At 41.2% G+C, this 27,067-nt stretch overlaps 1 protein-coding gene across 1 annotated transcript; it reads right to left on the bottom strand.

Moving 5' to 3' along the window:
* Positions 1–2,742: 2,742 nt before the first annotated feature.
* TDRD12 (tudor domain containing 12) lies at positions 2,743–26,982 on the bottom strand. Its single transcript, XM_027893552.1, has 31 exons — positions 26,900–26,982; positions 25,478–25,527; positions 25,129–25,287; positions 24,694–24,830; positions 23,198–23,317; positions 22,438–22,493; positions 21,344–21,429; positions 20,215–20,416; positions 19,652–19,728; positions 19,435–19,493; positions 18,640–18,700; positions 17,821–17,931; positions 17,237–17,422; positions 16,450–16,603; positions 15,248–15,375; positions 14,284–14,472; positions 12,829–12,957; positions 11,774–11,891; positions 10,886–11,019; positions 10,573–10,793; positions 10,277–10,376; positions 9,199–9,386; positions 8,686–8,896; positions 8,053–8,145; positions 6,771–6,940; positions 5,221–5,330; positions 4,308–4,362; positions 3,701–3,814; positions 3,460–3,613; positions 3,305–3,371; positions 2,743–2,944 (listed from the first exon to the last, which is right to left on the bottom strand). Exons 2-31 carry the CDS (start codon positions 25,520–25,522, stop codon positions 2,859–2,861), a joined length of 3,720 nt encoding a protein of 1,239 aa, XP_027749353.1. The 5' UTR covers positions 25,523–25,527; positions 26,900–26,982; the 3' UTR covers positions 2,743–2,858.
* Positions 26,983–27,067: the final 85 nt, after the last annotated feature.

The raw sequence follows: 27,067 nt of genomic DNA, 5'->3' as shown, positions 1-27,067 counted from the left end.
AAATGCATCACACACTGAAGTTCCTTTAAAACATAAGCTGGATTCAAATCCCTCACAAATCAAATGCCACTATATTACCTGCTTTTAACAGCCTTCAACCCAGTGGCACCCCCAAACCAGAAATAACCCTTAAACCTTGGTGGCACTGCCCAAATCCAGGAACAAACCCTAAAGCCAGATGCACCCCACACCTGGCAGCACTCACCAAATGTGGCAGGACACACCTGACACAAATGGTAACCCTCCCAAACCCTAGAGTTTCTCTTCAAACTGGCAGCAGACACTACACCCACATACACCCCCCAAAACCAGTTGGCAATCTCCAAACCCACAAATACTGCCAAACCCAGGGACACATCTTAAACCTGCCAACAGTCCCACAAGTCCAGAAAGAACCCCTAGATACACCCCTGAATCGGGCACCTTGCCCCAGGCCAGGCAGCCCCCCCAAAACTGGCAGCCCCTCCCAAAAGCTGGCAGCACTACCCAGCCCCCGTGGGCTGAGGCTGTGCCATGACCCCCCAGCTCAACCAGGACAGGGAATGGAGGCCGGAGCATGGAAGGCGCTGCCAACCCTGAGGGACGAGACAACCCCTCCCTTAGCAGTTCCCCTGAGAAAGGCGGAGGGGGATGACTGACAAACGAGTGTGGCATCTCCCAGAGCAGATCAGCAGACTTTAATGTGCTGGGTGAGGGGGTTCAGCACCGGGGGCTGGCACACGGCTGGCCCTGCGCTGCCCTCCTGGACGGCTGTAGGGCTTTCTGGCCCGCCGTTCCTGCCGTAAGAGGTGCCGGATCCGTATGGGCCCAAACTGGGAGCAGTTGTCCCTCTTGGCGGCCACGGTGCCATGGGAGCCTCCCGAGCTGGGGTTGTGCTGCACCATTGTGAAATGGAACAGGCTGATTGCGAGCACCGAGAGAACCTCTGCCCCAGCAGTGCCAGGCTTTGGTTTCCTGATACTCCTCCACCAACCCAGAGGGAACAGAGGCCCCAGAGCCCCTGCAAGTACCCTCCTCCCTGAGCAGCCCAGGACAAGCTCCTTCCTCCACAGCCCTCTCCTCAGATCACTGCAGCTCACACTGATGCCCGGTATCCTTTGATGCTGGCCTGGGTGATGATGTCACAGTGGCTGCCATGACATCACCACCACCCATCTGTGTGCACCTCCCTCCCCCGATTTGGGGGACTTCACTGAGCCTGGAGGTGGTGACAGTGTTGAGAATGTGCACTGGTTTTGGATTTGTGACCAAAGCAGTGCGGGTGACACAGCCACAGCTGAGCAGGGAGTGCACAGTGCTGAGACCTTTTCTGCTCCTCAGCCCAGCACCAGACAGAGGGAAGGGACAGAGCTGGGAAAGCAGACCCCCCTAACCAAAGGGATTATTGCACACCTCATGATGCTCAGCACCACGAGGGCTGCAGCTACTGCTGCTGCTCCTGGACCAGCAAGGCACAAGGTGGCTGGTCACAAACCATTCTTCTTATCACTTCTTTGCTTCTGCTTTGTTTTCCATATTAAACTGTCTTACCTCAGCCAGTGAGGTTTTGCGTTTTTACCTTTCTGATTGTGTCCCCCCTCCCAGCGTGGAGGGAGGAAGGGGAGTGGTCGCGAGGGTCTCAGCTGCCCCCTGGGATTAGTCAGACCAGGACAGCACGAGACACGGGCACTGCTGGGCGCAGGGTGGCATCTCTTTCGCTGCCTGCTGTGCCAGGAAGGGGAGGGTGGCGTGGGGGGGACTCAAATTCCAGCCCGGTATTCAAAGCACACGGACCCGGTGCGCAGTTTCAGGCTGCAGCACCGGGCGGCACCACAAGGCGGCGGCGGCGGCCCGAGCCCCGGCCCGTGAGGGACAGCGCGAGCAGCTCCCGCCCGGCCTCCCTCAGGGACACACCGAGCACAGCAGCTCCCGCCCGGCCCGGGAAACAAGGGATTAATTAGCCATTACCCCCTGCAGCCCTGCTAAACCACTGGGGACAAAGCCCTGCGGCTCCCACCCCTGCTTATGGCCGGGATGGAAACGTGCTGATGGCCAAATTCAAGCATCTCGTGACCCTGGGTGAGGCCCTTTGAGCTCTCCAGGGCTGCAGGACCCCTCTCAGAGCTCACAAACCCTCTGACTGCCACAGTCACTGACGAGGCCTGGGCTTGAGGCCAGAACAATAGTACAGGAATAGACTGCTGTATTTTATACACTGTTCATAACGGACTGGCACTTTCAAGTTGTTAATAATGTATGGCTAAACCCAGCTTCGGCTCTCACTTCATGTAAGGGGCCTTATTTTTCAAACAAAAACTGGAGGTAACTTAGATCGCCTTAAATAACCCAGAAGGATGAAGGTACCAGCAAAAAACAAACAAACAAACCCCACAAAAGGACAAAGACAAACAAAAACGAAAACTCCAAAAAGAAAACAAACAAAAAAAAAACCCAAACCAAAAACCCCCCAACAAAACAAACAAACAAACACAAAAAAAACCACACACAGAAAACCACCTTATATTTAGGTATCAGACAAGTCAAAGAAGAACAGAACAGGCAAAAGAAAACATCAGCCCCGAGGCTCTTTTTTTCAAGAAGGTGATTTGACAGCTTTCTGTTTGCCTCACAGTACAGAGGAAGACCAAAACACAGGTACATCAGTTTTTAAGTACTGCTGCAACAGGTACAGCTTTGCAAATACCTGTTCTCAGGTGAAGGTTAGAATTAAAGCACAGCTGTAGTCAGGTCCTGAGTGCACTGTTTTTAATTAACAATTACATCAACAATCAAATCAACAGTAACCAATTACATAAACTGTTTAATTAAAAATTAACAATATAATCCTTATCAGAGGAGAAAGGAATTTCTCCTCCCAACTATTCATCACTTTCTGTATCACTGTATTCTGAGGAGTCAAACCATTCCTCACTTCCTGCAGCAGGGAAAGTCAGTTTTCCAGCACCTAAAAGTAATTAACAAAGTGCAACATTTATAAACCAAGAAAAAAAATGAACTTCAGAACAAATAGGTGATAGCATTAAATGACCCTAACCTAGCAAAACACACTTTAGACCACAAACTAGACCAAAATACCCTAAACTACTTTTTTAACTGCCAAATTTTGTCTGTGCTATTCTCATAGAAAAATGCTTTGCTGCCCCTAGGTTGCTATTAGAGGTCCTCTCACCTCTTTCTAGAGAATCTGAGCAACCTGGCAAGTGTCACATCTCTGAAATAAATGAGTATTTCAGAGAAAGCCGATGCCGAAACGAGAACACTCACTGTTTCATGTATTATAAACACAGACTCACTCAATCCTTACCAACTGTAAAAGAGCTTTCCTCTTCAGGCTCCTCCCAGTGTTCAAAATCTAAAGACACGTGAATATTCTGTTGGCAAAAACACTGTTTGAAGTATCTGCTCTGATGCACAACAAATATATTCAAAACATTCAATAACTCTCAAATAAATTTTCACCTTTTTCTTCAGTAATTTGCACCATGCTCCTTGTTTTTCTTTTGCCAGAACAATCACAGCCTCTGTATCCTTAATCACACACATGGACTTCTCTGCAAATACAGACTCTTGCAGTTCCAGGTCAGCCAAATAAAGTTTTTCTCCTGACCTAGCACTGCAATATACAAGAAGTTTAAAAATATTAAATGCAAACTGATCATAAAACACTTTTTTTTGTTATACTTAGGTTTCTTAAACCTACCTGAAAACCACCTTCTCGTTAGAGAACTCGCACTTAGTGTCAGCTGCACTCGGTATTTTTACCTTCAGTGTAACAGTCTCATTATCTTGAAACCACTTGATTTCTGGATGATAGCTGAAAGAAAGGTACTTCAATAGGATTATTTTCCAAAAGAGAAACCCACTTTGGTCTAACCAGGCTGTCCCACACACTCAGCCATGTGTCCCTGTCTGAAGGGGCACTAACACCAAAAGCAGTGCCAGGCAAGCAGGTGACAGGGCCCTACTCAAGCTTCCTACAAAAGCACCACAGTCCCAAGTCTTTGGAGGAGCAAATCTACTAATTCAAGTGGGGAGAGACACTCCATTGTTTGATATCCAAAAGAATCACACTTATTTCAGGATGACATCACAGTCTGGTCTTGAAATGCCAAAGGAAATGCTAACTGTGGTTCCTGTAGCTTAAAGAGTTCTTTTAATTGTGTTCTGCAGCAAACACCGTGGTATGTGCTAGCAAGACCAATCTCTGACAGAGTGAAGCTTTTCAGCTGACTACAGACACAAATACAGCCCTCTCTGGCAGTTCATATAAAAGCAAGATGAGAACAAATCACTCTCCTTTTTCTTACCATTTATGCTGATGCAGCATAGAGTCTTCTGCTTCCTCTGTTGGAGCTATATCATCTGAAAAGACAACATCCAGAAACATCTTACACCACAGAAACATGTATTTCCAGAATATCCCAGTACCATCACAAAAATAACTTGCTAGCAATGAAATTACTACTGCAAGACTGAATTGGCCTCTATATTGGGCACTTCCTAACCTGAATGATTTCATAAAGTTAATAATTAACTGAAAATTTTAACTAACAAGAGTATTATCGCTGGTGTAAGAAAATAAAAATAATAATAAAAAAACCAAAACAAAAACAAACCAACCAAACAAAAAATAAACACACACACACAAAACAAACCCCAAAACCCATCCAACCAAACAAAAGCACCAAACATGCAGTTTTCCAGGTCAGGTAGAAGTTTATTGCAGTTTCAAGATATATTTATTTGAACTCCAAAACATGTCACTTTGGAAACTGATGGGGACTTTCAGGGATGAAATAGCTCACAGTGGTGTCACCACTAGCGTTGGAAACACAACATCAATGTGACTCTACCACAGCAGGGAAAAAAGCCTTCTATGATAAGCAGCCCTGGATCTCACTTGACTTTCGTCTGCTGCAACTTTTTCATCTCTCAGCTTTCACTGCTCCAAACTCATGTGCCGGCTGCTGGCAGGTAATGCTGTGTCCCCCTGCTATGCCTGAACACTTTAAGCCTCTACTAAAAATACCACATCCTTGAGATTAGATTAAAAACGAAGGGGGTGGTGGGAGAAAAAGCTATTTTCTGCCACCTCAAATCTCAGGAAAAAAATAACCTCCCAGAGAATAACACTGTTATTCAAGCTGGTATTTCAACAGACTTTAAGCACCTAACTTGAATTCAAGTTTGAAAACCTCAGGAAATTATGTGAAGGTTTACCACATGGATAACTCCCAGAAGTATTACAGCTTTCAGGAGAATCTTCTTCTGTTGACGTATCCTGTGGACTGGACACCTTCTCAAGATCAGCTGTGCTCTCCTTTATGCTTCTGAACATAGAAAAACAACGTTTTAAAAGAAACCCATAAATGATACCCAGTCAACTTCACCTTACAGAAGCTCTCTGAGTCCCCCTTGCTTTACCTGCACCTTACTAACAAAGTCTGAAATAAGTTCTGAATGTTTCAACAGTAGTATCAGGCTTAGTGAATCTATAAAAAGTGATCCAAGCACTTGCATTACACATATCTGAGATGGAGCCACAGCACACAGCAACACAGTAAAGTTGGCTGGTCTCTTGCATTACACACTTTAATGACCATGTGGAGGTTCCCAACCTTCCTCTCCTGGTCACTAACAGCATGAAAGAAGAAATGAATGCAAAAAAGTTCTGCCTGAGGCTGCAGAAATCTCACTCACAGCCTGAGAATCCTCTGTAAGGAACATAACCTGAAAAAAAAGCCTTCCAAGCATCAGCAGCGCAAACACTGTTCTCATACACCAAGTCTGAACAAGTACGGGAAAAGCCAATTCCTTTGGTTAAGATTGAAATCCAGCACAGTTCTAGACAGGAATTCAAGAGCCTCAATCTAAGATGGAAATGGAGTATGGAAAGGGTCAGGGTTCCTCCTCCTGCTGATCAGTGAAGTCAGAGAACCAACAGCCTAATTGAACTTGCTCAGCCCTGTGACAGCACAGCCTGTGCTGGTATTCCAGGACCGTTCTTGTTTACCAAGCAATAGCCACTCTGGAAGAAAAGTATTTGAGATTTCTTTCTTCTTTATAAAGACTTTAAACCCCTTGGCTGGTCAGATAGAAATACTAAAATCTATTTTCAATGACAGCTTCCAGACTGAAGATTAAGTGGCTGCACTGAGGGCCACGAAGGGGCCAGAACAAAAAGGCTACAGACATCTTGCTCATAAATATTTTACATCAAGGGCCTAAGGATCTGCAGCAGAGCAGAGTGAGATGTGCCCTCCCACCATACACTGTATTTACTCAGTTCTAGAAGTTTCCAGTTTACAAGGGAAAAAAAGTTCAGTGCTGCTTCTGCAGAACTCCCCCTGCAGCCACAGTCCTTAAATGTACAGCTCTAATCAATTCAAAGGAAACTGGTTACATTTTCCAGCTTGCACTCCACAGTTGAACACACAGAAACAACATGCTCAGCTGCTCTGACTCAGTACTAGGTACTGACTGGTAAGCATTCAAACCAGCCACTGACCATAGTGAACAATCCATTATTTTAATCATTAACTTGACTGTCTGCATCAAATTCTGGTGTAACATTTTCTAGAACTGGAATTTTCTTTCTCTTGTGGTTATGTGGCTAGAGAACAGTTAAAGGGAAGCAGACACATTACAAACACAATTGTTTCTACGTTTAAATGAAGATCACTGTATTAATAAAAAAATAATCCATTAAAATTAAATAGTATTTTTTCCTCAGAAAAAGATATGCTGAAAAAAAATCTGTGAACACTTACAAGTGCTCCAAGTTCTTTGAATAATCTGACACTAGCACATGTCTGCACAGCTTCTGAATTTCTTCTAGATGTTCTGGATTGTCAGTTCCGAGACCGGTGGACAGAATCTCAGATCGAATGTTGTATTCATTGATCCACACCTTGACACTGGAAAGGCTGGAAACCCTGATCTTGAATTACACAACACAACAAACAGAAACCACAGTTCTTAAATGGTCTCAACTCCAACTCAAAGCTGCTCTTTAAGTCTAACTTCAAGCACAGCCCTACTGACTTCCACCTGTAAGCAAGTTGTTTTCTCTGATTTTCAAACAGGAACCCACCCATATTTGTTTTCTAAGTGTCATCACCTTTTCCATTGTGATTATGGCTCAAGTGATCTGGCAGTGTGTCCTGTCTAACAGAACCAGGGGAGTAATGAAGTAAACAATCCCAGCCCTCATCAAGTAAGTGACACCAAAAATACACATCACATACTTTGAGTAGCTGTGAGTCCCAAACAGGAAGCTGCTGGGGAAAGGAGGGTGAGGGGCACAGTAAGAAAAACTGTTAAGTAAAACCAAAGCTTAAAAATTGGTGAAAGGTTGAGATACACCATATGAAAAGAAGCTACTGAAGAGAATGACTTCCAGGTCCCTTTCCACTCAATTTCTCAGCTGACTCACTCCACAAGATCAAGTCATCTGCTGGATGTTTACATATGTGAAACTGTGGAACAAGAAAAATTCAAAAAGAGCAGCTATTCTTCCTATTCTGGTCAAGAAAATGAAGGAGAAAAGCTTCAGTATTTTTTAAATTTGCAAAACAATTTACGCTAACTAGCAAAGTAGCACAAGAGCTGTAAGAGACAGCAGACTTAGAAATGTAAACAGAATTAATTAAATTTAGTTCAAGAGCTCTTTGGATATCAGGAAATCATCCTGGAACATCCAACTTTCATTCTTCCAGAGGGATGTGTGAGGAACTGCAGAATCGATTTTACACAACAAACTCCTGAAAACTAGTAGTGCCAAAATACACTTTTGTTACTAACTTTGTGGAGTAGTCTTGGACCATGTCCAAATTGTTTCTGAGCGCCTCCAGGGACTGAGGCTCTACAACCCCTGAGCAACCTGTTCCAGTGCTCAGACACCACCACAGCAAATTAACCAGCATCACTATGTGAGTATCACACAGGATAAGATCACTACAGGGACAGACACAAGGAGAGAGAATAATGGGTGCTCTTGTTATAATGCAGTTAAGATACCGAGATTTCACAGTGCTGTCATTCTATACCTACCACTGGGTCAACCCAAGCTGTCCTTCCCAAGGTATGGACTATTTTTGCATGATGTAGTCTTCCTTTAATTTTGTGACGAATGTGATCAGTCACCTGGGAGAAAACAAGGTGTCACTGCACTTGAGATGTATCAACACCAACACAGCTTTACAGTTACTTTAACTATAAAACTCACTATACTGAAACAATCTTCTAACAATGCAAAGGGTATTATATAAATAAGTAAGTTTTGAGTAAACCAGTGGAATAGTCCACCTTAACTGTATGTTAGAATAGTATTAGTCTTTAAGGAAGGAGCTTCCTCAATGGAAGAGCACTCAAACATAAGTCAATTTACAAAGGCTACCCTTCTCCCCCGGATTCAAAAGCAGCAGTAACCTGTTCTGGTAGAAACCACTTAAACCACAGAGAAGAAAATCCCATGAATTTCACTATATTATTTTGTAGGAGAACACAAATGGAAACTGACTTCTTGGAATCTGGCCCGTTGGCAGATATTTACTAGTAATACTGATGAAGCAGAAATTTGGTACCTAAGTTTACAGTTTGAAACTGTTTCCTTGTAGAAAGTAACACAGAGAGAGAAGGTGAAGAATGTAAAGGAAATAGCATACAAAACCTGCTCAGTATTACCTTTGGGTTCCATTCAATTTCATTATCAATGGGTTTCACTCTACAAACTATGAATTCCACAGCCTGAGGTGGCAGACTCTGAAACTTTGCAGGTAAGTGAAGCAGCTGATCACTATTGACTTGACTTGTTCTGCCTTCATCTATATATTTAATTGTGACCTTACAGTCATAATTTTCTTCCTCTTTTGCTGGAATGTCTACCACCTGAACCCTTCATTTAGTAGGAAAAGAAACACAGAATTATTATTCACGTAACCAGTTGTAAAAGGATTTTTTCATCTCTCGTTTTAAAAATGGCATTTTCACAGCACTCTTAACTGGGGAGGTGGGGGGACCATTCTGTTTGCCATTCACCAAGTTAGAGAGTATGTGAGAGCTTTTGGAAAGCATGATTTGAACAGCAGTGATTTTTTTGCTCCTTTTGGGGATGGACTTTTTAACAGAACAGTCAAATTTTTAAAAACATGTATAAAAACATGCAAATGAATTAAGTAGAAAGCCAACAAATTTTACCTGTGACAAAGGGCTCCCTCACATAACCCATAAAATGCTGACTTCTCCACGGCGTCTACAAAAGTCCTGTGTCCTGGTACCTTAAAATAATTCTGCATTTCTTCAGCAAGAATTGCATATTGGTCCTTTTCTTTATCCACTATTCGGCCAAAGTAGTTCGTTGCATGTACAATGTGGAGAGGCAGAATCTGAAAGGATCACACACATCAAGCAGAAAGGAGGGCTGGAGGATTCCTTAAATCAGTGGAATGTAAGCTTTTATACCCATGATCACCCACCTCTTTCCAGCCCCAAAAGGTGTCAGATGCTGCTGTACGCACACATTTCAGATGATGAGTTATTGTTATTATTATTAATCCTAAGGGCCCGCAGTTCAGTGGACAGGGATTTATGGAGCAAGAACTGTTAGGTCTCAGTTGATGATATCCCACTGCAGTGAACACCAGTGAACTCTGCCAAGGCTGCTCACCAAGGCATTCCACACCATTCCAACTCAACTCTAAGTGCTCTCCAGCCTTAAAGGGAGTTTTAGAAGAACTGACTGCTCTTTTTGCACTAAAATGGTTTAAATGAAAGACTACAAATGTTTGCATGAAAATGTCAGTTAAGAAAAAATCCTCACTTCCAACAACACATCTGTCACCCTCCACTTCAACTTCCCTTCACTCCCAAAGATTACTTTGTGTTTCCTCTACAAGAAATATAACTGATGTTTCTATAAACCTTCGTCTTTGTTAATTTTGGTACAAAGTCTCAATTTATAAAGCAAAAGAATAAGCAGAATACAAGTTCTCCTCCCACGGAACATGAATCTTCAAAGCAGAAAAAAATCTGAGGTGAGCTCAGAATAACCTGCAAAACAGTTTCAGTTCAAGCTAAGGACACAAGGAAAATCTGGCACTCTTATTTGGGCAAGGGAGAGGGGGGGAAGGCTAAAAAATAACAAATAGCCAAGACAAATGGTGTACATACTGCAGTAGGATTATGGAATAAAAAAAAAAAAAAGGAAGTAACATGCTAAGTAGCCATTTAAGACCTGTCCTCTTGGTACCCAAACCCAAGGAAAACTCTAACTCACCATCACACGTTCAGGTGTTTTTATCATTTCATCTGGGATATTCTGGGCCATGTCTATTGATACATTAATTTGGTGCCGATCTGGACACGCTGTTCTATTCCTACATTACAAAACACCACAGGTTTAGAAAAAAGCTCTTTGTTTTCAGTTGTGAACTATTTTTACTTGACTTGTAACAGGCAAAATGGAAAAAAAAAAAAGGAAAAAAAATCACGAGCAAAACCTGTTTCAGATAAATTCATCAAGGAAGAAGCAGTAGTTGTCATTCAGAGCACAAAAACCTGACATCTCCTTACCTGCAAATGCCAAATGTTTTAAGAGAGGCACACAAGGGCCGTGACAATTTTTCACTTTCTTCAGATTCCAGCACCCTGGCAGCCAAATCATGCAGCTGTTGTGGAATTTCAGCTCCTGCATGCTTCAAATAGCCCAGAATCTCAGGTGCATGACATGGACTGTTCCCTGTCAGCAGAATGACTGATCTGGCATCTGTATGTTCCTGATCTACAGAAGAATCCTAAAAATCATAAAAAAGTGTTTTTGAAGGCTCTCATGTATCCACCACTAAGAACCCAATGTGGCATTAACCCACTGAAGGTTTACTCAAACCTTTCTCAGGGTGCAGAAGGTGTCAGTCATGCTCTGTAGGCGCTGGCCCAAGATTCTTAGAGAAGGAAAACTGAAATGGATCACACAAGTTGCATCTGTAATTCCCAAGGGCTCCAGGCAGTCATCTGTTAAAACTAAACACATTTCACACAGATATGTAAACTTCGAACATGAGAAGTATCACATCACGTGAATAATGGATGATTTCCTTCTCCCCTCCCACTGACTGGAAAATGAAGAAAAAGGTCTTTTCCCAATATACTTCCAGAAGGCATTAGGTTTTTCCAATCAATAAATTCCCCCAGCATATGGCAGACACACCAATTCTTGCCAAGCTCTAGCAATCTGGCATAATTCTGTATCTCCTGTCAGCATTACAGAACACACAGAACTGAGCACAGCCAAGCACTTCACAGGAGTGAGACACAACACACTTGAAAAACTGCAGGAATGCTCACAGCTCTGTATGAACCTACAAAGCAGAGAGAAATCCAACTTCTTGCTTTCAATGTATAAAATGGAAAACTAATTCAGTTTGAGAATGTTACTGCAAAAAAACTTAGAGAAAATTCTACTGAAACTTGTGGGAAATTATTACAATATTTCTTTTTTTTCAGACTTAAAACCTCCTCAGTAGTGGAGGCAATTGTAAAATTATGGAAAACCACTGAAAACACTGGTAATTATTAACTTATGTAGGGACAACAGTAACAGGGGAAAAAATAATACAAAAAACACCAGCTGTAGCACTAAGAAGTAAATGTACAACTGGAAAGAGTTCACAGGGATCTGCTCCAGTGTAAGTGATAACTTCAGTGTAAGTACTTAGTGTAGATCTTAACTCAGCACGAAGACATAATCCCAACTAGACAGAGAGAGAATCCTCACCCAACACAACAGGAGTGCCAGAACTGTGCATTTTTCTCCATCTCTCTGAGACACAACTGACATTACACTTGCTCTCTTTATGTTTCTTCAAGGTAACTACTGAGTTGCTCTTTAGTGCCTGCATGACAAAGTGAAAAAAGTTACACATTTCTCCAATGCAGCAGTAACTTCTCTAATCAACTCTAATAAGCACTGACTCTTACTAGAATCCAGCACACTTCAGATACTGCAAAGAAACACATGGAAAGAGTTAATGAAATTTAGGTTCCTTATATGAAAAAAAAAAAATATGGCAAATAAGTTCCTTAATTTCCTGTATAAAAAAGAAAACTAAAATCTCAGGTTCCCGTGGATTAATAGATTAGGGAGATGTTTAGGAAAGTGCAAGTTTCATTTCAAGCTTTTCCCACCATTAATGTGTCTTCTCTGAGTCCATCCCATCATCTAACAACATGCAGACTCACCTTTCAGTCTCTGAGAACAAGCACTCTTAAAGTTAACTCTTGGAATATTTTCACAGGCCAGGTAAGATACCTGAAGTTGATGTACACAAGCAATACTATGAACAGATTCAACCCGACTTTGCATCAACAAGCACTTCCTCAAGTGTTGGCAGGTAAGCAATTCTGATATGCTTGAAGAAATGAACCCTCAAGTATTCAAGGAAAACGTGTTAAATAGTCACAAGCCCGAACCAGATTTGCTTCCATTAATAATCATCAAAAAATAAACACTCCAGACACACTAATATTTGCATAAGAAGAAACCTTCAAGTAGCACAGGATCTATGCCAGCTTCTGCTGGAAAAAAGTCAGTCTGATTCAATTCAAAGTCCCAGTCTGAAAGGCAGAATGCAGGTAAGAATTCAGGAATTAATTAGCCTTTCTTTTTTTTTTTTTTTCACTAGCAGGGCAGGCTGGGGTTACTTTCAGCAGAAATAATTAAATTCCAAATTCACACTCCTCCTTTATTCTCAGAAATCAAGGTATTTTTGTTTAACTTCACTATTAAAAAAAAAAACCTACTTACTTATGTAAGTTTAAATACTTTCTTACCTTATGAATCATCTCTACTTCATTTTCTGAGTCAGTGAATACCAGCACCTTCTGAAGATTCGTGTGGGTAAAATCCAGTATTTTGAGTAATTCAGCAATTTTGCTGCTGTTCCTGCAAGGCTGCACGACCTAGAGACAGAACAAAACAGAGGGCTGGTAATTCATGTCACCCAGACATATTTCACCATATAATTCTTCTTTTTAATAACCACTAAGCTTTATTCTGTAATACCAAAGAGAATGCAATACATGGCAGCTCTGGTAAGTGGCAGGTCTTTTGCTGAACCTACAGGAGATACAACTCTCAGAATGCATGCATTCAGCACAGCTTCCAGAAGCATAATTAAAATCCATCACATCATCAAAATCCCACACTAAGGTTTTACATCAGTTTGAATTGATTTACAAGTTTAAGCTTGGAATTTTCAATCACCACTACAAACAGAAAAGGAAGGAGAGATGGGGCAAGATTATTTACTAGAGCATGCGGTGGCAGGACAAGAGAGAATGGATTCACATTGAAAGATAACAGGTTTATATTGGATATTAGGAAGAAATTCTTCCCTGAGAGGTGGGGAGGCCCTGGCACAGGTTGCCCAGAGAAGCTGTGGCTGCCCAATCCCTGAAGTGTCCAAGGTCAGGTTGGACGGGGCTTGGAGCAACCTGGGATAGTGGAAGGTGTCCCTGCCCATGGCAGGGGGTGGAACGAGATGATCTTCAAAGTCCCAACTCATATCCTTCTATGATTCTGCAAAAAGCTTCACTCTCCCAAAGCATTCTGCACCACTGCAATACTCTTAGTAACTAATGCATCCACACACCAACGTGTTCTGTCCAGCTGAATGATTAAGACTTCTCACAGAAACTCGTGGTGTTTCAGTTTCCTGTCATGCTCAAGAATGGCTAGTCTTGGAGATCTCCCAGCATTTTAAATCCTCAAACTGCTCCATTTTGAAACACAGAAGAATTCAAATTACACTTAAACCCTTTTGTATTATCCTTAAGGCCTACACCACACTGACTGGAAATCAGGTGAGAAGACACCTGTCATAGGCTCTCTGGAAATCTGAGGTCAGAAGTTCAGTATTGTGTGGCACAAAGCAACACAACAAGTATTTTACTATGTCTGCCTTGTAGTTCTGCCACTCAGAGTTAACAACTGCAAAAACATTCTGATAACACTCTGGTCACAAACTATACTGTTTGCAAATACTTCACATCAAATTTAGACTCATTTGCACTAACCATGAAATATTCAAGGGACTATCTTCACCTCAGTCCTATGAGACCTTCAGCTCATTCAGTGAGTCTCTTGCAAAGGACTTGAACAGCCCCTTCAGCTCACACATGGGAGATGCACCTCAGCAGCCTGAGCTCCACCTGCAGCTCCACCTGCTTCCAACAAACCATCCGCAGCCACACGCACAAGCAGTGACATCATTCCCCAGTTTTTACCTGTTGCACATTCCCACAGATGGCAGCTTCTTCGACAACTGTTATCACAATGTAAGGATCGTTCATGAACTCCTCCATCAAGGGTGGGATGTGTTTGTTCCACTGAGTTCCCACAGCAACAATCTGATGCGGTGGATTCCCCCACGCTCGAGCAGTGGCCTTCTTGTAACAATCTAATATAGTAAACACCTACAAAGAAAAAAGGGGTTTTCTCTCCTCTCATCCTATTCCAGGGAGCATGTGACAGCATGGAAAAGTAACACTGAGCACACTGGGTTTTCCAGCCACAAAACCACTACCACAGCACAACGCAAATTTCACAACCCAGGAGGAAGCGTTTGGTATGTACACTTTTATCCTATTCTTTAAATGACTTCTGAAGGAAGAGAAGTGACAGGACAGCATGAACTAACAGCATATGCATGTACACAGACTGTAATGCAGGATTCTGTCCAAAGATGGAAAAGTCAGGAAAAGGATTTGTTCAAATCTACAAAGTACTGAGGCTACACAAAGTAGATCCAAGAGGCCAGAGGCAGTCAGCAAAAACTAGGAGGTAACCAGAAGATAAACCCAACCTGCCATTAAGGTAATTTACAAATGATTAAATAAAAAAAAGAATCTTTTCCTGATGACACTACCTTAAATAAATGACAAGCAGTCCAGCTGTGGAACAACATCAGGATGACCAAGAGATTTAATTAAAAAAAAAAAAAAAAAAAGGGCAAAAAAACCCCAAACCAAACAAAAAAAAACAAAAAAAAACAAAACAAAACAAAAACCAAACAAACAAACAAAAAAACCAAAAAAACCCCACACCAACCCACCACCACATAACAGGGAAAGTCAGATTCAGTACATCAGAGCTCACATCTTCCAGTGTTATTTCCCCTCAGTATGAGCCACTGCTTCAGACATGCACAACTAGAACAGCATTTCACCAACTTAGTGTATAAGCCATTACCTGTTCAGTGGTGTCAGACAACAGCACCTCGATCTCATCAAGAACAAGATGGCAAAGTCTACACAATAACCAGCTCTTGCGTTCCAGCAGTCTCAGAAGGCTGTGTGGTGTAGTCACTAATACTTCACCTACCAGTCAGAAGAAAAGACTTAACATTAACTTACAACTTAATATTATAAAGACACCAAAAAACACAGTAGCTTTATTAAAAAGGCCACATTTGCATTTCAAATGCAACATCTTGAAGCTGGGGAGTTTTCTGTTGTTTGGTTTTGGATTTTGGTTTCTGTTTATTTGTTGTTATTATGTTGTTTTTTAAACAGAGAACATTCAACTCCATTTTCTGACTTCTGGTCAATTAGTTGTTTTAAGTTTCCTTGTATTTTTCTGCTCCTGCATGTCTTCCAAGACCTGAGTGGGCAAAGCTCTGAGATTTTGGAATCAAGTGAAATGTCTGAAGGTTAACAAGTTCACAAAGCAGGATGCCATTCATTTTCCAATAAGGTACTGAAAGCAGAGATAACTTCATAACCAAACAGCCAGAAAGGAAATAATGAAATATGTGCAAGAATAACTTTACAAAAGTTCAGTTTCAAAAGTAGAATAAAGCACACACTGTAGCTTAGCTTTCTACACACATGTGTGCATGTGTATCTATATATATAAATAAAACCACACCAATCCTCATCAGTGCAAATACACCAACAGCTCCACTACTAAAAGATCTGGATTCATCCACCAGGCTCAAACCTGAATGATGGATGAAAGAAGACGAACTGCTGAAGTGGAAAGTCTTACATAGTTTTATCCATAGTTCTTGTTCCCTTGGCACAAGAAAAGCCACTTTTGAAAATGCAATTATCCACCAAGGCTTAACAAAGGGACCAAACTAGATTAATAAACTGAAGTGTTCTAACTATATATACTTAAGCAGGGCAAGTCTCTCTACAGCTTTTTTTTTATTACTTCCATGCTATTTCTCCATGGAGCACCCTCTGCATACTACTGAGTTATATGCACAAAGTACTGAGCATTTATTGCATTAACAAGTTGTAAACCACCATTTAAACAAACAAACAAAACCCCCTCCACTTTGCAGAACCAAAAAATTAAGAAGCAGAAACTGCTTCTTTCACATGTTCCTGCAATTAAGGCAGCCCACACTGCCTTCAAGCACAACTAAGATGACAAAGGATTCTTACAGCCTCGGGTTTCCACACGGCTGGTCGCTTCCTTGTTCTGCTCAAGGGTTATCAACACTGGATGAAGGTCTCTGCAGCCTTTCTTGTACATTCTCAGTAGGTCAAAAACAAGTTGTGCCTTCCTCCATCCAGGACATACAATAAGGGCTACTGGCTAAATACACAGGTACAAAAAAATTTGACACCACAGTACTAGACAGAAGAACCTGAAGAATTGAACTATTTCAGGATTTAGCGTAAAGCCATGAACTACAACACAGTCTATAAGTACTTCAAAACTGAGGCTTTCAGTACTATAGCACCCCCTGAATACAGATGTTACACACCCAAAGAGATGCATGCAACAGTAAAAGGTCCAAAAATTTAAAAGAAGCAGGAGAATCTTGTCCCACTTGTTTTACTGGGCCATTTTCAGAGGTCCCTTATAAACTCAACGATTCTGTTTTTGTGATCTAATTTAAGTTAGAAAATCAATTACAGTATTTAAAACAGGTAATACTCCTTTTAATTTAATGATTACATACCACTCCTATAGAAACAAAGCTTTATTGCAAACTGAAGTTCCAGGACGTGAACCACTTGTTAGGGATTACTTGATAAATAAGTCTTAAACTCCCCTATTCACATAGAGACCTCTGTAGGTCTCTAAGCAGAAGCCTTATAGACACTGGCAGGTATCATGAAGATAAACTGAGATCACATTCCCAACATTCACTGGCTTTCCGATCATTATTCTACAGTTGCACTTGACAGGAGTAACAGGTTTTCTCTTCTAGTATATACATACTCCACTCGAGTGTGGCAAGGCATGGGAGGCACTTTTCAGCTGCAAAAATGTAAGAACTGGTGGAATATATAACAGAGGATCGTTTCCCTGGTGGGAGATGGCAACAAGGTCATATCCTGAAGCTACTGGCGGCCAACAGTAAGACTCGGTGAAGTTAGGGCCTGAAAATTTGTTCTGAACAAGTTCCTGCAGAGAAAGAAATTAAGAGTTCCACATGAAAATTGTGCGCTTTAACACTAACAAAACGTGACAAAACACAACACCGAGTGATTTAAAAGCCTCTGACCCACTACAGACTACATGTCCTTAGCAGGTAATAAGAAAAAAGTTCTTCTGGGCTGAGTTGTTAAATCATTGTATTAAAATTCAAATCCAAAGACTTGCAGCAGTGGCTGATATACCAGGAGAAATAGGTACAACTTTTACAGCATCTCTCTGAAGCTTCATTTATTCAACCACATGAACAACCCCTACACATTCCTCAACCAATCTGAGGTATTACTTTCATATTTAGTGTATAAAGTTAAGGGATGATACTTGTCTTAAAAAAGATAATCAGGGTAACATCATGGTGTTAGCAGTACCTTTTTCAGACCATCAGAAAGTGGTGCTGTTTTCAAAACTGATGATGGCTCAATTTTCTTGCTAAGGAACACGAAGTTTTTTCCTTCCCCAAGATTTTGAAAACCCTGAAACTAATGACAAATAGATGATGAAGGCAATACTTAACAAAAGGGGTTTAGCTTACACTCAACTCAAAAGCACTCACTGTATTTAAAAAATGGTATTTTGATGAAAATGAGCCACATAAATTGTAAATACACTTTAAATATGATTCACACACACTGGTACGTTACACAGACCAATGACAAGACAAATACTCATTATTACTACCTCTTAAAGAAAGGTTTTTCAAGAGGATCTTAACACAACCACGTCAAACCCCTCAAGAGCAGCAGTGGATGGTGTGTGTACAGCTGGCACTCAGCCCCACCCGAGGATACGAGCAGCACGAGGCACAGACTGCAGAACAACACAAATGGCAATTTCTCCGTCACTCCTACCCTCTCACTTCTTTGCTCCAGTGTGGGTCCTCTGCAGACTGCAGTCCCTTCAGGAACACCTGCATGGAGCTCCCATTATTCCTCTGACCTTGGCATTACCTCTGTTTCTCACTTTTCTCTTTTCTGGTTCCCTCCCCTGTGCTTTTTTCCCCCCCATCTTACATTCACAGAGCGTCCCTAACCTGGCTGGCTGGCTCAGCTCTGGCCTGCACTGGGCTTTGTTGCTGATACAGCTGCCATCAGCCCCTGACCTCCTCCCACAAAGGCCACCCCCGCAGACCCAACACTACCAAAACATCTGCACAAGAGAAGTTAAATGAAAGATGATGCTTAAAATACCTGCTGGTCATTTTCACCCGTGTGCGTCTGAAGGGAATCGGAATTTAAGAACTGTGGAAGGCTGAGAAACACACAAGTATCAAATCCAACGTAAATATAAAACATTATTTATAAATACTACCACTATTTCCAAAATGTCATGAAGCAGTGCAAAGTATTTCTGAAGTATTATCTATGCCAGTGAGAAAACCACTTGAACATGGAAGAAATCAAAAGTCACCCCTTTGAAAAAAAAAAAAAAAACCCATAGCAAAAATATTCCTGCAGAACTTTGTTCAAAGATAATTGGTAGGTTCCTTGACTTTGGCAGAAAAATAGACTGGGCTGCAGGAAAAAGGTTTTTTAAAAGTTTCAAAATATGAAACAATCGATCGTTACATCAGTTAGAAACTGAGATAGAAAACACTCCTGAGGCTTATCACATATGCATTAATTGACATCAGCAGAGTAGAATTATTGCACAAGTAAGTTCATAGTCATTTTTCATTAAGTTTTAAAACTTTATATATCACACTAAGAACAAAATAAAGCAAATTAACACATTCAGTGTGCAGAAAAATATTTCCCCATCATATCCTTGTTGTTAAGCTACTGATTAGAAAAAACTGATATTTTTCTTGTAGTCTGGGTAACCATCAGCAGCTTTATATTCCCATCCTTCCCCACAAGGATGTGTATGCACCTTCCCTTACACCCCCACCTTTCAGCTGCCTAAGAGCAGTAACTGGAAACAACTACAGCTCCCAGTTATCTGGTTCCATAATCACTTAAAATATTTAACATGCTGCACCATACCTGTCTGTTTGAACTGCTTTATTTTCCTTCAAAGGCAAACCTCGAGTTGCGTTGACCATCTAGCAAGAAAACACATTTTAACACTAAAATACTGTTGAAAAGCAACATTTAAAATACAGACCTGTGTTATACTGAATGACTACAGTGTTCCTAATCTGGCCTATGTATGTTTCATTTAATTTGTATTTCACAATTTAATACAAAATACAATACTTACAGGCACAGTATTTTCATTTACAACTCGGCTTGGCCTTTGGCATGTCTCTTCAAGAACAGAACTAAAACCACGAAGACCTACAAAGGTAAGTAAAAAATGCAGATGCACATTTTTGATTATCTGTAGCCAGTATTTTTATTTACTGGGTTGACAGTGACTTGTTTAGTTGCTTGTATCATTTCCTAACAGTAAAAACAACAACAAATAGCTGTCTTTACGTAAAGATAACTATACAGGTGAACTGAGTGAAGAAGGGGAGGGGATGGAAGGTTCCATACTTTCATAAAGAAAGGCATGAATCACAATGACACAAGTCATCGTAAACATTCCTTTCAGAAGCAACTCTGTTCAAATAAATCCCTCAAAATTCCAAACAACCCAGTAATGCATCACTGATCAATGCCACAAGTAGTATCAGCGACAACTGATGCTACTACCATATCAACAAGCACTTGTGTGATCACCTCAGCCCCCCTTTGCCTTACCCAGCACAAAAAGGGACTCAGACTGTTGCAGGAGGTTCACTGCTGTATCTATCATTGTTTCCCACACACAGTTCCCACCTGTTTCAGGACGGGGTGACACCTTCTCCCCAAACGGCAGTTTTGGCCTGGGGACAAACGTAGGACCCACAAACTCCACTGGAACACACTCAGCATTCAGTGATGCTTCCATGTCTGAATCATCTGCAGAACCCTCTGCATTCCCTTTAGGTTCCTCGTAACGAGCAAAGTACTTTGTGACCAGATCATCGTTAACACATATCTGTAAAACAACAAACTCTTTACTGATCACTGTCAGCAAGCAATAAGCTACACCTCCACATATTTGTTTAGAATTTATTTGAAGCTTTAAATAACAGCAGTAATTTTATAAATTATAAAACATCTCAAAGCAACCAGGCAAACAGAAGCCCAGACACAAGCAATACCAGCAAATGCTTTCTAAAGAATATTGACTCCAGAAAAGGAAAGTCAGTCTCATCTTCCTGTATGTTCTTTCAACAGGTGTTAATTAGTTGTGAGTTTCATGCTTCTGGCCAAAATTCTGTACTGAATTAACTTTTTCTATGAGCCCTACAAACATAAAAAAACTCTCTAATTCAGTCTAGCCGGTTTATTTTTTTTGGACTCAGCACACATCAAAATCTGGCAGATATAAAGTAATATTAAGCTAAAACTTCTTGTATCTACCATACAGCTGCTTAAGTCTGGCAGTAGCTACAGCAGAGATCTGGCACAAGTTGCACATTTTGGCATGTGGAACTGGATTGTGGGGTTTTTTCCCACATCCTTGAGGACTCAGCTGTATGCAAAAACATGAACTTCCAGTTATTTTAGAATATTATGCAGCTGCCCTACTGAAATATCTTCAAATATGATACCACAAAAAGGTAACATCACAAGAAGTGCACCAAATAATTCACATAGTTGTTCACTTGAAGTACTGGCTGGATTACACTTGCCAGTAACTTCCAAAAAAAGGTTCACATACAGAAAAATGCAATTGCTGCCTCTCGGAATGTCTCAAAGTCTACAACAAGTAAAACTACAATAAACCTCTAACAAGTTGATGATTTAGCACCTACTGTATCTGACAGAAATTGCAAAACTCAAAACTCATGTTTTCCAGTCTTAAATAGCAAAGTGCATCAACAGGTTTAGATTAAAAAAAAAACAAAAAACAACTTACCTTTTCATCTTTTACAGTCACAAAAAGAAACACCTGAAACACATTATCTTCTAGTGCCTGTACCATGGCTTTAACCTCAGTAGCCTCTAAATGTAATAATGAAAACAAGAACAAGAAAATAAAGATTAAACCCTTATCAAAGTATCTTTACTTGTACTGTCCAAGACAGACAAAAACAGAAATCACAATTAAATGTAACCTATTCCTCTAGAGAAGCAAGAACAAATGTAATAACATTTGTTACGTCACATAAATGAAACAAGAAAGTTAACAATAAACACTTGCAAGTTCCAAAAAGGAAACTGCCCTCAGTCTTTGGAAAAGGACTGAGAGCTGCAACAGATGAATGACCTCTTCAGACAAACTGCTCTTAATTCTACAATGAAGTCTTGGTTTATCTTTTAGACTCTGACAATCTGGAGCACCACTGTGTGCTTTCCAACAGTGACATTTACTTTTCTTGAAAGAAGCTGTATATGCAGCTGTACAGCTATGTGAAGTTTTTTATTCAAGCAAAGATAGAGGATAAAAGTCCATTCCCAAATCCTGAAGTAGTTGTGTATGCACTAATGATGGATTAGCAACTGAAACAAGTATGGATCGCTACTTGTGGGAGAGTCTGGGAATATCTATTTTGTTATTGCTCCCTACTAACCTTTACTTTGCACAGCGGTATTTCGATGTGTGTAGAGGGGGGTGAAGTGAATAGCAAGAGGTGCTATGCCTCAGTTGGTGTGTGAAATTATCAGCCTAAGACCTTTTCTGGCTTTCATAACTCATCCCCTCTTTCCCAAACACCTTCTGCGTGGAGTTTGATATACTGCTAAGTAAGCAGGGAGGTAAGTAAGCCAGTACAAAACCTCAGGAAACAGCTACTTTTTTACTAAGACCAAAAGCTGTCTCATATCAAAAGGGAAGGCTTGATATGAAAAAAAAACCAGGACAGCCAACTGAGGCACCAAACATGGGTTATTTTTAACACACAACACTCTTAAACATAATCAAGTATACACAAGTATAATAAACTTGTGTCTATACAGAAGTACTATATTTCTCTAACAATTTTTTTCCCCAAAATAGAAATAATTTTTTACCTTTGAGAAGGTCTCGAAAATGCTGGATAGCAGCAGTATCCCATCTTTTGGCTGGTCTAGGAAAATAAACACAACAAGTTGTCCCACATCATCAAACATGAAAATGGTCATTTCAGAAAGAACTTTGTGCTCGCAAAGAAATTATTTTAAGTCATGCCAAATCTTACAAAGTGCACCAACTGTAGTAGCAGAACCTTACTACTTAGAACATAACTTCAGTCTTGGTAATAATATTGTTTCAGCTCACCAATGAAAGGAACTGAGCAAAATTACAGGATATTGCTTTATCCAGGTATGATGGCCCATATCCAACATAAAATATAATGGAATCGTGGAATCATTTAGACTGGTAAAAAACACCAAGATCATCGAGTCCAACCATTTACTGCCAAGTCCAGCCCTAACTCATGTCCCCAGATGCCACATCTACACATCTTTTAAATCCCTCCAGGGATGGTGACTCCGACACTGCCCTGGGCAGCCCGGCCCAACCTTTAACAATCCTTTCAGTGCTGAAGTTTTCCTAAACCCAGTCTAAACCTGAGCCCATTTCCTCTTGTCCTGTCGTTTGTTACTCAAAAGCAGAGCCCGACCCCCACCTGGCTCCACCCTCTTGTCAGGGAGTTTTAGAGAGGGAGTTTTCCAAGTCTAATTTCCTATGTTCTTCTTGAAACATAATCCTTTCTAGAAGCAAAATTCTTCACTAAAACTTTTTTCTTAGAAATGTAGGAATAGAATGTATTTATTAAACTCTACTTACCCTATTTTTGCAGTGTTTTCACAGAAGTCAAGATGCAACGTCACTGGCTTTGTGCAATACAGGCTACACTTCTTTGCTCTGTATGGGAGTTTTGTAAATAGTCCCAATGGAACTCGAATGCTGAAAAACAAAAGCGCAAATTACCTGATCTTACAGGGCAGATTTTGTTCTCCAGAAGTCACTGGTTTCAGACACATCCTCTTGTTACCCTGTATATGACAACACAGTTCTTCCAGGAATTTGGCTCCCACCCTGGAACCCCTGTCCTTCCCTGAGAGAAGTGCCATCAGGACTGGTGAAGGGATTTACTTGGGATAGGAATACACACACTATTTATTTGGAATCTTCCTGATCATTTGTCACTGCAGTTTCAAGTCTTCTTGATATTCTTCTTATAAATATCTTCCTTTTTAACCCTTCCCACTACCACATACACCACCTCACACTGCATATTCCAGTTTGCAGACTTTAATTCTGTGCGAGAAACCAGGTATGGTTAACAAGGAAATTTTATACACACAAAAAAAATTTGCATTTGTACTCATTTTCCTAAAAAAGAATTTATTCTTTACAAATGTATTGCCAGAGAGTTAATCTTACCCTTTACACTCTGGTTAGAGATTTTTAATAATCAGCAAGATGCTGCATACAGCAAGCTTTTAAGGTGCATGTATTTATCACTTTTGTTCAATCTTTTAGTGTATTATAAAAAAAGCAGCAAATCACACATTCATTTCTAATTGAATGTATTTTAAATTTGGGGCATTGTCACATTGTTTTAAAATTGACTGTTGATGTGTTGGGAAACACGATTTAACTTAAGAATTATTGTGAAGTATTTTATGTAAGCTTTAATTCTATGAACTACTACAAAAAATTATTTAAGTTTCTTGTACTCTAAGTTGCATATTTTAATAAAGAAACAAACTTTAAAAGGAAGAGCTGGAATAGGTTTCTCTAGAACAGATTTTTCAAGATTTTAGGAACAGAAGGTTTCCTAAGGCCTTTCTCAAAAACTCAGAAACTGTGGAAACTCTTAGTAAAGAATTAGGAAACTGCAGTGGGAAAAACCCCAGATTTCTGTTCAGATGTCAAAAGCTGTTACAGAAAGTGAACTTGGTTTGTAACTGAACTTCACTGACCATAATTTTTAAATTTTTAATATAGAGCTACTTACTATGGGAGGAAAGAATATATAAATAGTGTTAACCTGCAGTTATACATTTCAGTCATAACAAACTGACATTATTTCTATTTTGAATCTTTAAAAAAAACAAAGCCTAAGATGGAAAGCATCTTTAGAAGTTCACAAATTAAGGACTGGTTTGCATCCACACCTATGTAAGAGCCTATCACCCAGCTAGCAGCTCCTGTGGACCCAACCCACACCTCAATTAATCCAAAGCCTCCTCACTGTGAACCTGAATAAGCGTTAATAGCATCGGTATCCACCAACTAACAGGTATCTTAGAGTGATAAAAAAACCCGACACATACTTGTCTGATGCCACCAAACTGTATCTGGCATAATCCACAAGGAAACATCTGAGCGGGTGATGAAGCGCGTGGCACTGCACCGACTGAAACACCGCCCTGCACCAGCACTTGAGCTCCTCACTGAAAACCACATAAATCTGAGGAAGAAAGAAGACAGCAGATTCCTGCAAATGACCTGAATTACACTCAAAAGTCTTTTAAAGGCAAGAGCACAGTATTTATTACACAGCCCTCCATTTTCTTTGTAAAATGCAAGCATTGCAGCGTGTGCAGTTACGAAGCTTACAGATGAGAACACACAACCCACAGAGATCCCATTATCTACTTTCTTACAGAGCAACAGAAATCCCAGAAAACGCATGCATCTGTTACTTCACCTCAAACCAATGCCAAGAACAGACTATTTCTATGTGCACAACAGAGCAATGACTTTACCTGGCCCTCTTCTATCACCTCTGGTTTTAGTTCCTTCACACCTTTATGTCTGTCATAGAACTGATTCATTCGAGCATTCAGGTTTTTGTATGCCACTTCATAGACTAGGCCTGGCACACATTCTTCTACAGCAAGCCAAAAGCAACTTGGATCTTCAATCTGGGGCAAGGGATAGAGAACAAGTACTATTAACTCCTGCTAAAATGACAAGATGCTTTTAAGAACATCTGACCAGCAAATATAAAAATAAAACTTCATACACAAGCACCTTGTTTGCAAACCTCACTTCCAGAAAGTCACATGGAAATAAACATCAGTCCTTCAGACTTCAAAAAAAACACTAGCATACCTTTAGTACCACAACATCCATGACTATCCCCTGAGGCACATTCATCACTTCTGTAAAAGAACGGCAAACATTGGATTAACAATTTTTAGAGCCACCATTTGTTTTGAAGTGTATCTAAAGAGCAGACACCTAAAGCACCTACGGATTTTTACTACATGTGTCAACAGTATTAATCTAGGCAACTGATTAATATGTTTCAAAGGGTTCAAACCAGCCTTCTTAATGAGGTGCTATGCCAGAGTATAATTAAGATTTGCCATCCCTTCCATTAGAAGGGATACACAGCCTGACTGCAAACAAGCGCTGCTACAACCTACCTGCATGACCAAATGGACACCAGAGGGAAATATTTACGAGTTTAAAAAACAAAACAAAACGAATCCAAACCAAAAAACATAGCCTAATACAAAAGAGGGGTCCCAAAATTACAATGGAATAATCAAACTACCCGCAGATTGAAGTAACTTGCATTTTTTTTTTTTTGGCACAAGCCAGCGTACCGCATTTATAATCCCCGCAGTGTCTAGCTTACGACCTAATTCACACTGGAAACAGGTGCCTAATAAAACGTTTCAGGAAAAGAAAATCAGGACATTGGCCTTCCACTTCCAAAGCTATTGCTGAACAAGTCAGCACTAAGCAAGCACCAGTACAGCTACCCTGCGGTCACAGCGAGCAACAAGCTCTGCTAAGAAACACCGCTAATTATTCCCGGTTTAACATGACAATGGAACAGCCTAAACTATTTCGGAGGCTTGAGATAAAGTCCTGCGACACCAGCCCAGCTCCTGAGTTACACACAGGTCTCTTAACGCTGCACTATCACACACTCCAGCGAGATACACTGTGCTGCCTTACACATCTGAAATAGACACCTTTTTTTTTTTTTTCCAGCAATAACAAGTGAGGGGCATAAATAACCTAAACCAGTGCCTCAGGTGGATTGGTGCAAGCACGGTAAATGGCCCAAAAAAGCAGCGGGGGCGAAGCACACCGAGAGAAGAGCCCAGCGCTCCCAACACGTTCCCAGTAACATTCCCGCTTTGCTAAGAACTGAGCAAGATCACAAGTATTCACTCAAATCCCATATCCACCGCGCACAGCCACTTAACACCCCGCCGCCGTGATATCAACCTGCGAGCAGCAGGAGGAGCCTCTCCGGCAATCCCAGCGCCTGCAAACCCTCCTGGAAAACACAAACCACCCGCTATCCCTCTGCGCCGTCCAAAGGAGGAGGCACAACACGCGGAGCACGGACACACGTGGCTGCTAAAACCCGAGCTTTTCCTCTTTATTCCGCCTCCCCCCGCCCCGACCCCCCCTCCCCACCCTGTCCTGCCATAGTTCCAGAGGATCCCCCGTGAGGACGATCCCACTGAGCCTCAGTGCCCAGCCCCGCGCTGTCCCAGGGCCGGCACACACCGCCCCGCCGGCGCTCCCGCCGCTCCGCACGGAATCTCCCCGAAGAACCTTCCAGAAAGCTCTTTTCCCGGAAATTCTCGCCTCCGGAGCCACCCCCGTGCGGGGGCGGGCTCAGAGCTCCCAAATGGCGCATTCCCGGCTCCTTAAAGGCGTGGGTGGGGGGCGAAT

This window comes from Empidonax traillii, unplaced genomic scaffold (assembly GCF_003031625.1).
Source record: "Empidonax traillii isolate 1590-97213 ecotype Southwest subspecies unplaced genomic scaffold, ASM303162v1 scaffold395:size559319, whole genome shotgun sequence".
NCBI lineage: Eukaryota > Metazoa > Chordata > Aves > Passeriformes > Tyrannidae > Empidonax > Empidonax traillii.
Note: the sequence above shows the minus strand (reverse complement) of the source record. Positions and strands in the feature narration are given on the sequence as shown.